Here is a 14,478-nt window from a genome sequence, read left to right on the forward strand (position 1 = left end):
CAAAACATCAGAGCACAGTTACACGCTGTTCGACTGCATGTTTGTATATTTTGTATTTGTTAACTATGTGGCTATTTACAAATTCTTATGGCTTCAATTAGAAAATTAAACCCAAGTTCTAATTAACCAGAGTGATCAGTAAATTCATTGACTTTTTTTTTTTTGCGTTCATTGAGGCAGTGGGACTGTAAACAGGAAAGGCAAGACTCGATCCTATGTCATTACTCAAATTCTGCATTGCATTTTGTCTTTGAATTAACAGGCACGCACGCACGCACGCACACACACACACACACACACTCACACACACACCCTTGGTGCAACATCTAAGAACCATGCTGGACTCATAAACAAAGCCGATGCTAAATATTCCCCGACACATTCTTCCAGCCAGACTTTGTACGTACGTGAAAACACAGGCCTTTTGGAAACACACTAACAGGACTGAGAGATTATCTGGAAAAAAAAATAAACTTGATTAAAACAACGGTACTTATTCGGCGTCATCCTCATCTGACAAACTAGAGGGATCCGACTGCTCTCAGTAAAACCGGGCGTGCTGTTTATATAATTCATCGTCACAAAATGCTGAATGGGAGGCCACGTACTTCCCTTCAGACCGATACGAGACAATGCTAGGAGTTAGGCACATACAGTACATCTCTGCAGACCTGGAAGCATTTTAATCTGCAGAGAACTACAATTAAATTGATCTAAACACAAAAAACAAACAAAAAAAACCCACGTCTGAGTTTGGTCACTGTGTTTCATATCCAGAGTGAAGTTATGCCAAGAGGTTTAAAATGAGAGGGCGAAATGTACAAGAAGGACAAAGTCTGTCCTCCATTTTGAATTTATGGAGCTGGCTAAAGTGCTATAGACTGATTTTCGTCTCTTGGTGCCAAGGAGACAAACTAATAAATTACCTTCACCGCCTCTAGCCTGACATCCCTCTTTTGCAAATGTTTCTTTGTTCTTTGGCTTTCACCGTTGCTGTTTCACACCTCATCCTTAATATCATTCGTCTTATACGTGCACAATGTTTCCCCATCACGTTTCCACCGTCATGTCGCCTTTGAGTCGAGAGCTGATGATACGAAACAAAACATGACACCTGTCGACAGGATGAACGCAAATGTCCAACATTTCTCGTGGAAAGTGGAAAGGCGGAATCAAAAGTTGCATAATTAGTCTACGATTTATCTTCAGGATTTTCCTGTAATAATCTGGAATGCTCATCATGACTTGTTTTTTTTTTGTTTGTAACATTTTACTTATTACCAAAATAGGTAAAACAGGAACAAAACCTCAGAAAGGAAGGCAACTTGTGGAACTTCATCAACTCTGCTTCCAAGTCACCGTACTAATAGTAAAAGTTAATATTTAACCACTTTAAAGTGAAAAAAAAAAAAGTATACACCTATACCTATAACTTCAGTGGTCCATTAAGGTTGAGTGTCATGCCTTCTTGCTGGATGTGCTATCCTCAAAGTCCCAGGGACAAACGTCTGCCTTCTTGGCAGCGCTGGTGGTGCCGCCTTTAGAACTTGGACTGCTCTGTTTCACTACAGGAGCACTTTTGTCTGTACCTCTCTTATCTGACGTATCCTCAAAATCCCACGGACACACTTCAGCCTGCTTTTCTTTGGCCGCCCCGACGTTGGCACTTTTCCTTTTTTCTACGAGTGGCACCTCCTGGTGACTCTCTACATCCCACGGGCAAACCTCGGCCAATTTCTGTTGGCTCACGTGTTTCTCTGAAGATTTACTCTTGTCCTTTGCTTTTGTTTGACTTTTTTCGTCGTCAGCGTCTTTTGTTTTCTCTTTCTCGAGTGTCCGGGCGGCAGGAGTGCCTTTCTTTTTTGAGGGCGACTCCTTGGCTTTGGGTGTTTGCGAGGGACTGGGGGTCCTCTCAGAATTTGGGGACACTGCAGTGCTGTCGTAGTCCCAGGGACACACTTCGACTTTTGATGGTGGCAGCTGCAACGGCGCTCCCACTTTGGGTGGATCTGAAAGAATACTTTTCCCTCTCCCATCCACTGGAGACGTGCCCTTTTTCTGCTTTGCTGTATCTGGAGAGAGAGTTAATTCTGTCATTGTTTGCGCGTCTTCAAAGTCCCAAGGACAAACGTCTGCTCGAGGTGTTTTGGAGCTTTCCACTGCAGACTGAGGCTGCTGGGCCTTGGACAGACCACATGTTTGTTGCTTTGACCCTTCGGCTTGACTGGTTAGAGTCTCGCCTCCCTCCTCCCACGGACATATCTCTGCTCGAACCGCAGTAGTCTTCTGGAGTTCCTTCGAGTGCCTCGTCCCTGATGTAGATTGCTCGTGAGCTTTCTGCTTCTGTTGCTGAGATTTGCCTCCTTTGGTACTACCTCCGTGAACCGTCGTGGTTTCTTTTGGCGCTATGGAGACATGCTTTTGCACCTTGTTTTCAGACGGCGTTGGGATGTCTTCCACCTCCCAGGGACACACTTCTGAGAGATCATACAGGTCCTTTCCCTTGACTGGATCAGAGCAAACTGTTGGCTGACTGCTTGTTACTGGCGTTTTCATGATTATGCTTTTTGTGGCATTGGCTGACTGGCTGGTGGAGATCTTGGACTGGCACTCGCTCTCTTGCTCTGCATTTGTTCTTGTGTCTTTGCTTTTGGGCTGAGTCTTCTTATTGCTGTCCTCCGTGCTCTGGGCCTTTCCAGTCAACCCTAAGGTTTTCTCTTTGGCACTGGCGATGACGCTGAGGGACTTCTGCAGCATGGAGGCTCTCGGGTGGATTGGTTTCTTGTCTGCAGTGAGATTATGGGCACTGGCTGACTTGCACACCAAAGGAACCGATTCTGTAGACTCACTGGGTACGCTTATATTCTCATTGGACTTCTTCTTGACCATCTTTTTGCCCATAAGTGTTTCTAGGAGGGAGCCTTCAGCTGTGGTCACCTCCGTCTTTTCTGTCAACGAGCTATTGGAGTCTTCGCTCTGATCCCGGACATGGTCGTAGCTGCTGTGGGACTTCTTCAGGGAGAAAACTTTGTTTTTTAATGTCTCTTCTTTTGCTTGTTTACTCTGGTGACTTGTATCCAATGGATTTTTCTTCAACATGCAGATGCTGTTGCGATTGCTACCATGGTCTCCTGCCTCTTTGTCGTCACGGCTGCACTGCCGATGGACAGATTCGGGAATCTCGGTGATGCGCCTCATCAGGGAGCGACCGAGTCCCTTCTTGGAACTTCGCTTTTTCTGCAGATGAGGGTTATTTGCCAGCATCTTCTTCCTCTTGTAAATCTCCAACTGGGAGTACAGTTTCTTCAGCTCTTCCTACACATGAACAAAAAGACAGATTCAATGTGACGACTCTCATTAGGAATGTCAAAGTTTCTATCTACAAAAACGAGGATTTGTTTTTAGAAAACAATGTTACAAAAAAGCAGCCATTCTACTGCACAAAGAACATGCAGTACGACTCCATGACACATTACTACAAACAGTTGTTAAATGATGCACTACAGATTGTAACATGCTTGCTGAAAGAAAAACAAAGACAGGACAGTCTTGAACAGCTTAAAATAAGAAAACGGACTATGTTTAATGTTAGGTCTGAAACAGCCTCTAAGCTCAGGTCCTGAATTAGTTATGGTTCTGTCTGCATCTCCTTCAATCAATGCTAGCCAACAGCTGGATGTCATCTTATCAACACCGCCTCTTGATTATAGACATGAGGTACCCAGAGATTTTGGTAGAGAGACTTCTTCAGCTCTAACAGACAAACAGTAATCTCTGCTCACATTGGTACGTTTTTCCCAAAGACTGTCGCAAGACCTTACGCCACAGCCATTAATAGAACTGAGATGGCCCATTTCGTCTGGTGTCTGCAATAAAAAAACTGGAATGGCTCAGTATTTTAGGCGGTTTCAAAAGGTATGACCAGGTTATAAAATGGAAAAGGAAAAGGTACACAGAGAGACGGCTCACCCGGATATCCTCGGGGTCCAGGCTGTGCTCGCTCCATGCCGATGTTATGCTACTGTTGAGGTACGACCCAGAGCGACCCATGTCCAGCTCGTCCTCGTACGCCTCGGAGGCTATGTCATCTCTCATGTGGGTGCCGGCAAACAGGAACTGATAGAGAAGCATAAAGCTGGTCAGAACCGGCTGCTTTTTCAAATGTATCAGTGACATCAACAAAACGCTGGAGTCCAGGGACACTGGCTCAAAGTTGCGTCAGTACGTTTGGTCTTCATTTTGTCTTCCCTAATCTCTCTGTGCAATTTGAGCCTGTTAGTTTCCATTTGAGGTTTTGTAGGACAAGCTGAAAACACACTTTGCTTAAAAATAGAATAGAGATACAGCAAAATGGATTACAGCCCAAACCCCTCACAAGCGTTTGTAAATCTGGGACTGTTCTTAAAGGACATAAACAAGGTTTTGTTTTATCTTCTGTCACATTTCTAAGATACCAGCAAAGTTTTCTCCATGTTTATCTAACGCTTTTCAGAATACAACTTGGATTACAGTAAATGTTTTGTGGAAATTAATCTCATTTTGTTTTAATATAAAATCATATCCTACAGGCACACCAGCAGAATTGCAGGATGATGTCAAATTACAATTCCCAATGCTGCAATGCTGGGAGAGGTGGCTTCAAAGGATCACATCTGAAGATCGTTGAAAACACACTGGCTCTCTTCATTAATGAAAAGAGAAATGTTCAATCGACACCTTATAAGAAGATCAAGATTCATTTATGAGCCGTGATGTTTACCTTAGGGATGAGTAGTAGACCCAGAGTAACTGTGACAGTGAGATGGGTGTGGGTGAAGAACAGCAGCAGCATCCAGTCTGGGTGGAGCTCGGGAGCAAGAGTAAACCTGTATTGATGCGAACAGAAAAAAAAAGGGGGAGGGATGAAAATCCATCCATAGGCATCCAGCTGTTGTAAATACAATTTTGGACCGGCAGCAGATCACACTGCTGGTTGTTATGCAATGCAATATGAATAATTTTATGCCACATCATTAGTCAAGCTCGAACTCATCACATACAGCATGGAAGTATTTTAATATTTAAACACATAAACAGCTGATTATCAAATTCCAAATGTAGCTTCAGTAGCTGCAGCGAGGCATGACTAAATTATGTTGTGATTTTCAGACACGCTCGCACACACACACACACACACACACACACACACACACACACACACACACACACACACACACACACACACACACACACACACACACACACACACACACACACACACACACACGCCGCTCCATCTGCAGCAGACCTCTTAGATGCAGATGGAGCCGGGAGAGACGGAGACCAGCAGCCAAAGTAGATTTATACACTGTCTGTCTCTGCGTCAATTCCACTGCTTGGTATAACGTTCCACTTGGGTGATCTTCGAGCCAGCAAAGACACAATATTTTCCTCACTCTTTTCACAGTGAAAGGGGAGTGACCTTGATCTGGTCACAAGATGGTGTCTATTTATACCTCCGACAGTCATACACGGCGCCGACTGTGGCGCAGCAGTCGCTGGAAAAGGAGATAATTAGTGGCAGAAACAATAGCGGTGCAAGGAGTAACTCCAGCCTTTTATGTAAAATGAACTAACAGGCTTTCAGCTCAGTGAGATCTCATGTGACGGCATGTCCTGTCAGATGCTAATTCAACCACTGGAGAGCCTCTATCCAAGCAAATGTCATCTTGCAGGCTCATTACGATGTTGAAGCTGGCAAATGGCTAATTAACGAACAGTTACTGTGGTAATAGCTCGCAGGCATGAATAAAGGCAAAGGTCCAACATATGAAATGTCTGGAAGCTTTGAAGTCTTCCCTCCTTCCATGTTTTGTGAGGAGTGTCTGTGCAGATGAGGATTTAATAACCTCAGCATAGCGTCTCCTCAGCATAGCGTCTCCTCAGCCTGCGGCGGCGCATTGTAAATCCCCCCCCCCCATCACTCACACAAACACACCCAGCTACTCCTTTCAGCTTTATTTTCTGCACCTGACTGAAGTCTAAGGACCGTCACGTGCGGACACAGAAGTTGGAACTTTAACTGGTCACCGTGGATGAAATGCCGGGCTTTGCCAGCCACATTAATGAAGGGCTCTAACAAGCCCCGGTGTGTGCTGTGGCCCCAGGTGACAAACAGTCAAAATCAAGTTGCGACAGCAGGCAAGTGTCCAATCTATTAGGGGGTCTCGTCTGGTCATTTTTCTGCAGCGAAAAAAGCCTCACGACGGGGCTGAAGAGAATCATTAAAGGAGTTGGCAACGTCAAAGAGGAGCCAGATGTTTAGAAACTGTCAAAACTGTTAGAAAGTCCAAGAAATCAGTGGTGCACGATATATTGGCAGTGGACGATCATTTAGAACTGAGAAATAGATGCCAATTCTGCTCCTGCAATTTATTCTGTTGTCAAAAAGGCTAAAAAAAAACATAAATCATTATGACATGGTTCATTAGTAAATAATGTGATGGAGCTGAGCTCTCAATTAGAGGAGGACTCCAGCTAGGAATGGCTGCGGCAGTGTCAGCTGAAATGTCTCATATATAAACTGCATGGTGCTGCTATATGAAGGCTTGGGTTGATTTGACCACAATGAAAGGACTACCGTACTCCCAGATTAACAGACAGGGTGATCTCCATGGTTTGAGCCTACACAGGATGAAAATGAGACAACGTACCGCAGGACTTAAACGTCAAAACGTGAGCGGTGCTGATCACTGATCATTTGTTAGTGATTAAGTTTGTTTTCTTCCACCCGAAGCACTAGATACAAGCGGATGCCCCGTTAGGATTGGACCAGTGAATTACATTTAAACAACTCCTGTAATTATTTTGAAAGCTCAAAGGGTTAGGTCAAATAAACACCGCCACCTATCTGTGCAAATTAGTTTTAATACATTTGTCTGTTGAGAATTCTGCCTCCTCCGTGGTATAATTGAGATCACTGGAATTTAATTTATGGTGTTCGCAGCGTAGAAAGATCAGAGACTACCGCAAGGTCTGTGGATAATCCATTAAAAAACAATATATATATTAGCAAAACAAATACGACTAAAAATGTCTGTGCAGTGTGGATGGCAGAACAGATCTGTCATATAGCAGCAGGCTGCATGCACAGGTGGGGAAGGAATCAGCAAAAACGTGGACTAATGAGTCAGAGAAAAAGCAGCAACTACAGTGCTCATGACAATGGATTAAATTAGCAGAGGCAATTGTACGAGTAAAGATGGAGCTTCAACACCATCAATTAATGATTTCAATTCGGCCGACAAAAGTTGAATGCCCACAAAGATTCTCGGACCTCACGACGTAGCTACAGTAAACCGTTTAAATAAAATATCTAATTGAACTTTACATTGTAATCTGAAACGTTTTTTTATTCAGTGATTTAGTATCAGAGCTGCAGTCACCACAGGGGGAACATAGCATGCGAAATCAACAATTAAATGGTAAGTAATTTCTGCAACTTATTTCTGAGATTAAACCTTCAATGTTCACATCTTAAAATGGGTTAATTTATTGGCAGCAAAAACAGATTCAGGTTTTCAAGACTTTCGATTATTTGATAAGAAAGTTCCAAGTTCCAATTCACTTGGCTGATATCTGTTTTAACTTTTTTGCTGGCGTGATGTGTGGGTAATTCATTTTTGCCATTTTTAAAATCTGGATGTTTAGCTGAATAAAACCAATGAAAATCAATTTTGTGTAACTTGTGTCTGCATCAACATGCCACTATGGGGGGAATAGTATTATGATGTTGGTTGTTCAAGGAAAGTATGAGTTTTCCTTGTAATTAGCTTTAAATGTTTGTGGAGGAATTAGTAGTTTTATTGGTTATGGACCAGAAGAGTTTTAAAACACACTTCATATCTGCTGTTTTTGCTTCTTCTTTATTTGACAGAGATGTGAAGCCATCCAGTATTTCATAAACACAGTAAAGAATCAACAGATCTTAAACGTCAGATCTTACTACTTGCACAGTGGTTAAACCGACCATTGAAGCGGATGATCCTTCTACTTGCTAAAGAGGACGGAGCTCGGAGAAGATGTTACCTGATTACGTAGAATATAGCCGACAGGACCAGCTCGTTGTGGACAGCGATGGCCATGTAGCGCGGCTCGTGGAAGGCTGATGGCACAGTCCTCACGGCGTAACACAGGTACACGGCCCACAGCAGGAAGAGGAACTCAGCTGTGAAGGAAAGAGGGGCCAATAAGTCATTTCTGTGCTGCAGGCTTCACAGGCCATGTGCAGCCACCAAAAATAAACATGTCAACGTTCAGCGCACTCATGGTGGTAGAGGAAAACATTCTGCTAAGCAAAGTGATGGGACCGCACGGTGGCACAGTGGTTTGCCCTCTGTCTCACAGCAAAAAGCCCCAGGTTCAATAGTTGACCCCAAACTGCTCCTCGGTGTGAATGTGACAGTGGTCGTCTGTCTCTGTGTGTTGCCTCCAGCGCCCCTGCACAGGATTAAATGGTAAAAGATGGCTGGATGGAACAAAGTCATTTGTGACAGCTGCTTGTTGTATTCTCGGGACAATAAATGAATCCCAAAGCACCTCCATGGCAGCCCCATGTAATGTTTCCACGGTATCCGGCTTCATAACAGTAAACACGGCTGGTGTCGCCTGCCTGAACTGTGCAGCTGATTCACACGAGCCTCACAATGGGAACAACAGTCAGCGTAGACTGAGCGTCTCTATTAGATAACATCATACCTGTGTATTCTGGCGAGAGGAAATAGTAACATGACAGCATGGCTCAACGATTTCAGCTGGTTTAGGCATAATGATGCTGTTTTGTGTCTTGAACTAAAAAAAACAAAAAACAAAACAGCGAATACTAATTGTCTTTTCTAGTTGACAGTTGATTTATAGAACATCTGTTATTTGTCAATACTAATCGTTTTTATTGGGAGGTTGGCTGGGATATTGGTACAATCCTGGTACATTTTTGTGAGCTCCTCAATTAAGAATAAAAACGCACAAACAAAAATGTTATTTTTGCCACATAATTAAGTCCAATTTTTGCCAAAGACTTGCCTGCAGTTAGTGTTTTGGATGCAGGACTCCTCATGTGGCAAAACAGACTATATGCATGCTTTATGAAATTATACTAACGCCAATGTTTTGTACTTTTTTAGCTGTGTGTTGTTTTCTGACCGTTTCTAAATTACGTTTTTAATATATCTGACATAACATGATTTGTAGAGGTGTGAAGCAAGCCTTTTCAGAGCGGGTGGCGAAGTGGTTCGCAATCTTGGCTCCTTCTTCCTGATTTGATTCTGAGCCCAGGCCCTTCCTGTGCAGAGTTTGCATGTTCTAACTGCGTGCTAGAGTTTTCCCCGGCATCTTCCAACATTTTAAAAACAGAACGGGTGAATTTAAACCGCTGATGGACAACCTTCATCATAGTGAGAACCAATTTGTGACCAAACTCTTTGAATTGTAAGATATATGAGAAGTGTAGTAGCTGATTTAAAGACCTAACTCTATGTGTTGTAATTACTCTGATCAAATCAAAATGAAAGTATTTAATATTTTTAACCATAAATGTATTCATAAAAACAGCTCGCCTCGCCTCCACTGTCAGCTGGACTTGGCTTCCGCTGTGCTTAACTTGGACAAAGTGAGTACAAAAGACGAATGGTTCTGACTGCCAATAGCGCAGTTTTGTTGTGTTATACCGAGACCAAAGTTCATTTTATTCATCAGAAACTCACTGTTTAAAATGGAATTTTTCCTGTTTTCCATAAAAAATAAACAAAGCAAAGCAGAATCCATTACCGTCAGACCTCTGACTGTGGCTGGATGCAGGTGTGCATTTCTGAATCTGAAAGATTTATCGCCTCTCCGTGGGTGTAAATTATAACCTATGTTCAGGTGGCATCGCGGCTGACCTGCACATCTGACATCCGCAACCTATTTTTACCTCATAATAACAAGAATTACAATGTTTCCTCGGTGTACAGTGCTACGGCACGTCGGCTCGGCCGGGAGTCCATCTGTTTTCCTAGAAGTCAAAAAGGACCACAGTTCTAAGCCTGAGTCAGCAGACATAAACCAGCATGTGGATTTGCTCAACACAACATGCTGCTCTCCTCTGAACAACTTTGACTTCACATCCGTCTTCATCTGCTGCTGGTTGAGCTCTCCTCTATGCACAATGTAGGAAAATATCCAGAAAGGAAGAACATATGCAGGATGGAGACATGTAATGCCCTCTTTTTTGGAAAAGATAAAAGTGTCTCAAAATGCTGAGGAAGGCCAACTTTCTTACTTTCTTACACTTACCTATGATTTAAACATATTATGATTGTATTACCAATGCAAGAAGGATTTCAATAACTCTGGAACGAATGTAAGTTTGACTGCATGAGAAAGACTTTGACCAATATGCAGGAATAACAAATGTCATCCAGTTAATGAAGAATCAAGCCATTGTTTCAGTAGCATTTATATACAAGGGACTTTGTACAGCGTTTTACCTCAATGAGATTCTGGAAACTTTGTTAAGCTGAGACACTGGTGTTGCTTCGATCGTTTTAAAGCTATAGCTAAGTTTTGTGACAATTGGCTTTCTGCAAACCCCTGCCACCGTATGACTTAACATCACATTTTGAATGTGGGAATGAAAGATTTTGTTGACATGTCATGTTTTCTTTGCGACAGACCAAATTAACACAGTCGACCTTGGCGTCATCACTGATTCTTCCTCATTTCATTCAGCACCCGCTTTCCACCACGACTACCACATCGCGTCCTCATATCACGCCGTCAATCAGTAAAATACCCACTTTGACATCATATTTGCATGCAGTGTCTGATTTTCTAAAGCTTTGTGCAATTAAAAGGTGGAAAAACATAAAGTAACAGGACACACTGAGGATCATGTCTGGCAGACACGAGTATCAAAAGTCTGTTCCACATTGTCAAAATACCAGAAGGAGTTTATACTAACTGCACAACTGAACAGTGTTCAACGTTCAATGTGACGCAGTACATCGTATTATATCATATTATATTTAATCTGTTACCACCAAATTTGAAAAAAAAAAAGTGGTGTAAATCCACTCAGCCTTTCTGCTGTTATTGTGTTGAGAAGTGTTTCTTTATGCAGTTTATGCAGTGAGGAAGCGGAATACAGGAGACAGAGGGAATTGGAAGAAGATTATCTACTGTGGCAACTCTCAACAGGGCAAATAAGAAGGAAGGAGCACATACAGTGAGGCGTTAAAAAAAAAAAAAAAAAAAACTTTTAACAGTGCTTACCAACGGCCATCATGTAGTCCCAGCGATCCAGGAGACACATGCTGAACTGCAGCCCGTCGGGCGTGTAGCCCACGTCAATGAGGGCCAACTTCCTGTCGGGGTTCTGACAGACGGCAGACGTCCAAGCCACCAGGAACCAGCAGACGATGAGCAGGATGATGCCCAGCAGCCGTAACACTCGCCAGCTGGTCATATAGGGGATCCTCTGGGCCGTGCGGGACAGGAAGACCTTCAGCACCCTGTGAGGGGGACAGGCTCATATTCAGAAAAAAAACTAAACGGTAAAGGCGGCATTTCTGAGAGGACAAAATGTTGCAGCCACTTCGCCTTGCCCTGTTGCAAATCATCCCCAATAAGAGATTTATGGTTTCATTTTTCATAACACAGACTTTCCCTCTGCCTGCCCTGAGCGTGTTTATCTTTTGATTTCCCGGAGTTCCGGTCAGCAGCCCGAAACTCAACGCAGCTGTCTGTACATGCAGGCCGCCAAGTATTACCTTTATATGGTTTCAGTCCACTAATGCTGCCACTGTGGATTGACTGCTTCTATGTGATTTCTGACCACATCACAGTTGAACTCTAAATCTCAAGCAGGAAGTAGCTTTGTCCTTACATTGTGAGGGTTCAGCATGAAAACTTTATAACTGTCCACACTAGAACAAAACATCCACATCAGCTTTTTTATTGAGACCCTTTAAAAGCAGCTTTATTTATCTTTTTGAACTCCTGCCACTGTGTAAATAATGGTCTGTGACTCCCCGAGCAGGAGAAAAGAATTAATTGTGCTAAAATTCTTGTCTTTTCTTTAAATTCACATGTGATCTGCGTAACAGATTATCTGATTCTTTTGCATTTAAGGAGCTAGAAAATGATGAATGGGGGGTCAAAATGTGTCGTCTGTCACCACAACTTTGACAATGAACATATGACAGCTGTCACAATATCCCAATGATGCTTTTTTTGATAGAAACTTGGATAGTGTGTATATTGAGCATAATATGTGCAGAGCAATGATACGAAAATATCACCTGGATTGTTGTAAAATTCAATTTTTACTTCTTTCTGTCAAAAAAGGTTCGACCTCATATTTACTTGTTTACTTTAAATGTCATCGAATCTATATAAAACACCACTTCCATCACCCAGTTAAATAACTAATGTTATAGTAAGTTATTAGTTGTGTCTTGGAAATTAATGGAATACTGAGCGTTAGTCCAGTTGATTGATATGAAAAGGACAACAACAACTTATAAACAAACACAGTTAGCAACTTAGCCTAAATTGTATGATTCAATTTATGATATGATTTGTGTCATTACATTTCTACTTATATTGTGATATTATCATTGTAGTGATGTGGAATACCAAAAAATAAAATAAATAAATAATCACATGTTGCCTGAAGTGACCTCACTTCTATCTATCTTCTTCTATCTGGACCCCCCATGATTGTTTCTAAGAAATCTCCTTGATCTTTTGCTTCACTAACAATGGCGGACGTGTCCACTCTCACCAACATAACCTTCGATATAGAAGAAATGAACAACCTTCCACATGTGCTCTGGGTTCTAGAAAGTTTCTTGTTGCCGTTTTCTTTGACATTTGCAAATTTATTTTGATCTCTTTATTTTTATAACAGAAGAGGCTTTACCTTTGAATTCCACTTTTGTATTTATGCAAGCTGATATGGGAGTTAATATCTTCCTGTATGGCATATTAAAGAAAGTCCATTTTGTCCAAAATGCATCCATTACTACATGTCAGGTAACAGTTTTTCATTTCATGGTACATTCCTTGTATTTTAACTTGACATAATGCTAAACAGCAGAATGTTTCAGCTATTAAACTTTATCGCCACTATTGTACGCGACTGTGTAAGAGAAGTGACAGTTTGCTCGAACACATGACCAGCCATTGCTATTCTTAGGCTCTGCCCTTCAAGCGCATTGATGAAGTGTCCACTGCGCGCCCTGCTAATGAGCCCCCCATCAAAAATTGATCTGTGCAGTATGTTAACTTGCACCTCCGAGGGTTTACCCAGCTCCTCCTCGCATTTGCCACATCCTCTTAATCAGCATCTCCATTAGGCTGTTTTGACAGATTCACCTGACGAAAAAGTGCCCGCAGATGAACAATTTCACGTGCATCTCTTTAAACATGCCAGACCCCCACCACCCACCCCCAACCCCCTGTCTCATTACTGTTGACGCTCTGCTTGAACAACCCTCGCTGTTTCCTCCTTTCCCTTCCTCTGCGCTCACACACATTTGTCTCCCCACGTGACTCTCGCCAACCATCACTCAGCACTTCGCTATACGCCGAGATCATTTTCTGCCAAAGTTTCCCTTGTTTGCTTAATTACTTTACCTCTGCAATTCTTTTCTCTCCCTAATGAGATGGAGCATCCACCCCACAACATGTACAAATGTGTACTCCGGTGATGAAGTAGCCGAGAGTCCTGCTGCCTCAACACTTCACGAGGCTCTTACTTCAACAAGGAATTAAGACATAAGACGCTGTCTAATTGCAAGTTAAAGAGGTCGGTGAAATCCAATTGGCGTTTCCCGTGATGGATAACAAAGTTGGACGAATGTGAGGCTGCGAACGATGTACCTGTACAGCTTAAGAGTCAGCGTCCCGTAAACGGTAGCGAAACCCAGCAGTCGAACCCAGCGCAGCAGGATGCAGCGGAAAACACTCGGCTGGAAGTAGAGGATCCCGACCTGCGAAAACACAGAACAAAACAAAGGACGGATAAGAAGAGGAGCTCCCCGACTGTGAGAGTTTTCCATCTACATGATAATGGGCACTCCATCCCGGGGAAATTAAATCCAAAGTTGTGGGGAAGTTGCTGGCTCATTGTGCTCTCAGCAGACGGCCCTATAAAGAGTGAAGTGATATTATTTAACTGCTGGTTTGCACCAAATCCTCGCCTGCAGAAGGTTCTTTAGTGGGTTCCTGCAGATCTTCACTCATTAAGTCGCCTTCTCATTAATTAATGTACACCTTTGTTACTCATCGAGATCGCCGACTTAAACTTTTTGGGTTTTTTAAATCAAGCTACCGTTGCATGTTTCATACAAAAAAGAAACTGTAAAATCAATAATACCTCAGTTAAGATGTGAGTAGTTTAACGAGTTGCATACAAGAAGCTAAAACACACTACAAGCCAGTGTAGCCATGTGTTTA

The 14,478-nt window shown here is 42.7% G+C and overlaps 1 protein-coding gene across 1 annotated transcript in view; it reads right to left on the reverse strand.

Annotated features, from left to right (window-relative positions):
- Positions 1–1,458: 1,458 nt before the first annotated feature.
- Positions 1,459–14,478, reverse strand: part of gpr158a (G protein-coupled receptor 158a) — a gene marked incomplete at its 3' end in the record, with an annotated part of 68,232 nt that continues 55,212 nt past the window's right edge. The window contains exons 6-11 of the mRNA XM_080489767.1: positions 13,903–14,012; positions 11,290–11,528; positions 8,068–8,206; positions 4,760–4,865; positions 3,970–4,116; positions 1,459–3,315 (exon numbers count right to left, since the gene is read on the reverse strand). Coding sequence (XP_080345893.1) covers positions 1,459–3,315; positions 3,970–4,116; positions 4,760–4,865; positions 8,068–8,206; positions 11,290–11,528; positions 13,903–14,012 — 2,598 coding nt within the window. The remainder of the gene's footprint in view (positions 3,316–3,969; positions 4,117–4,759; positions 4,866–8,067; positions 8,207–11,289; positions 11,529–13,902; positions 14,013–14,478) is intronic.

Source organism: Lipophrys pholis (genome assembly GCF_963383615.2).
Source record: "Lipophrys pholis genome assembly, chromosome: 20".
NCBI lineage: Eukaryota > Metazoa > Chordata > Actinopteri > Blenniiformes > Blenniidae > Lipophrys > Lipophrys pholis.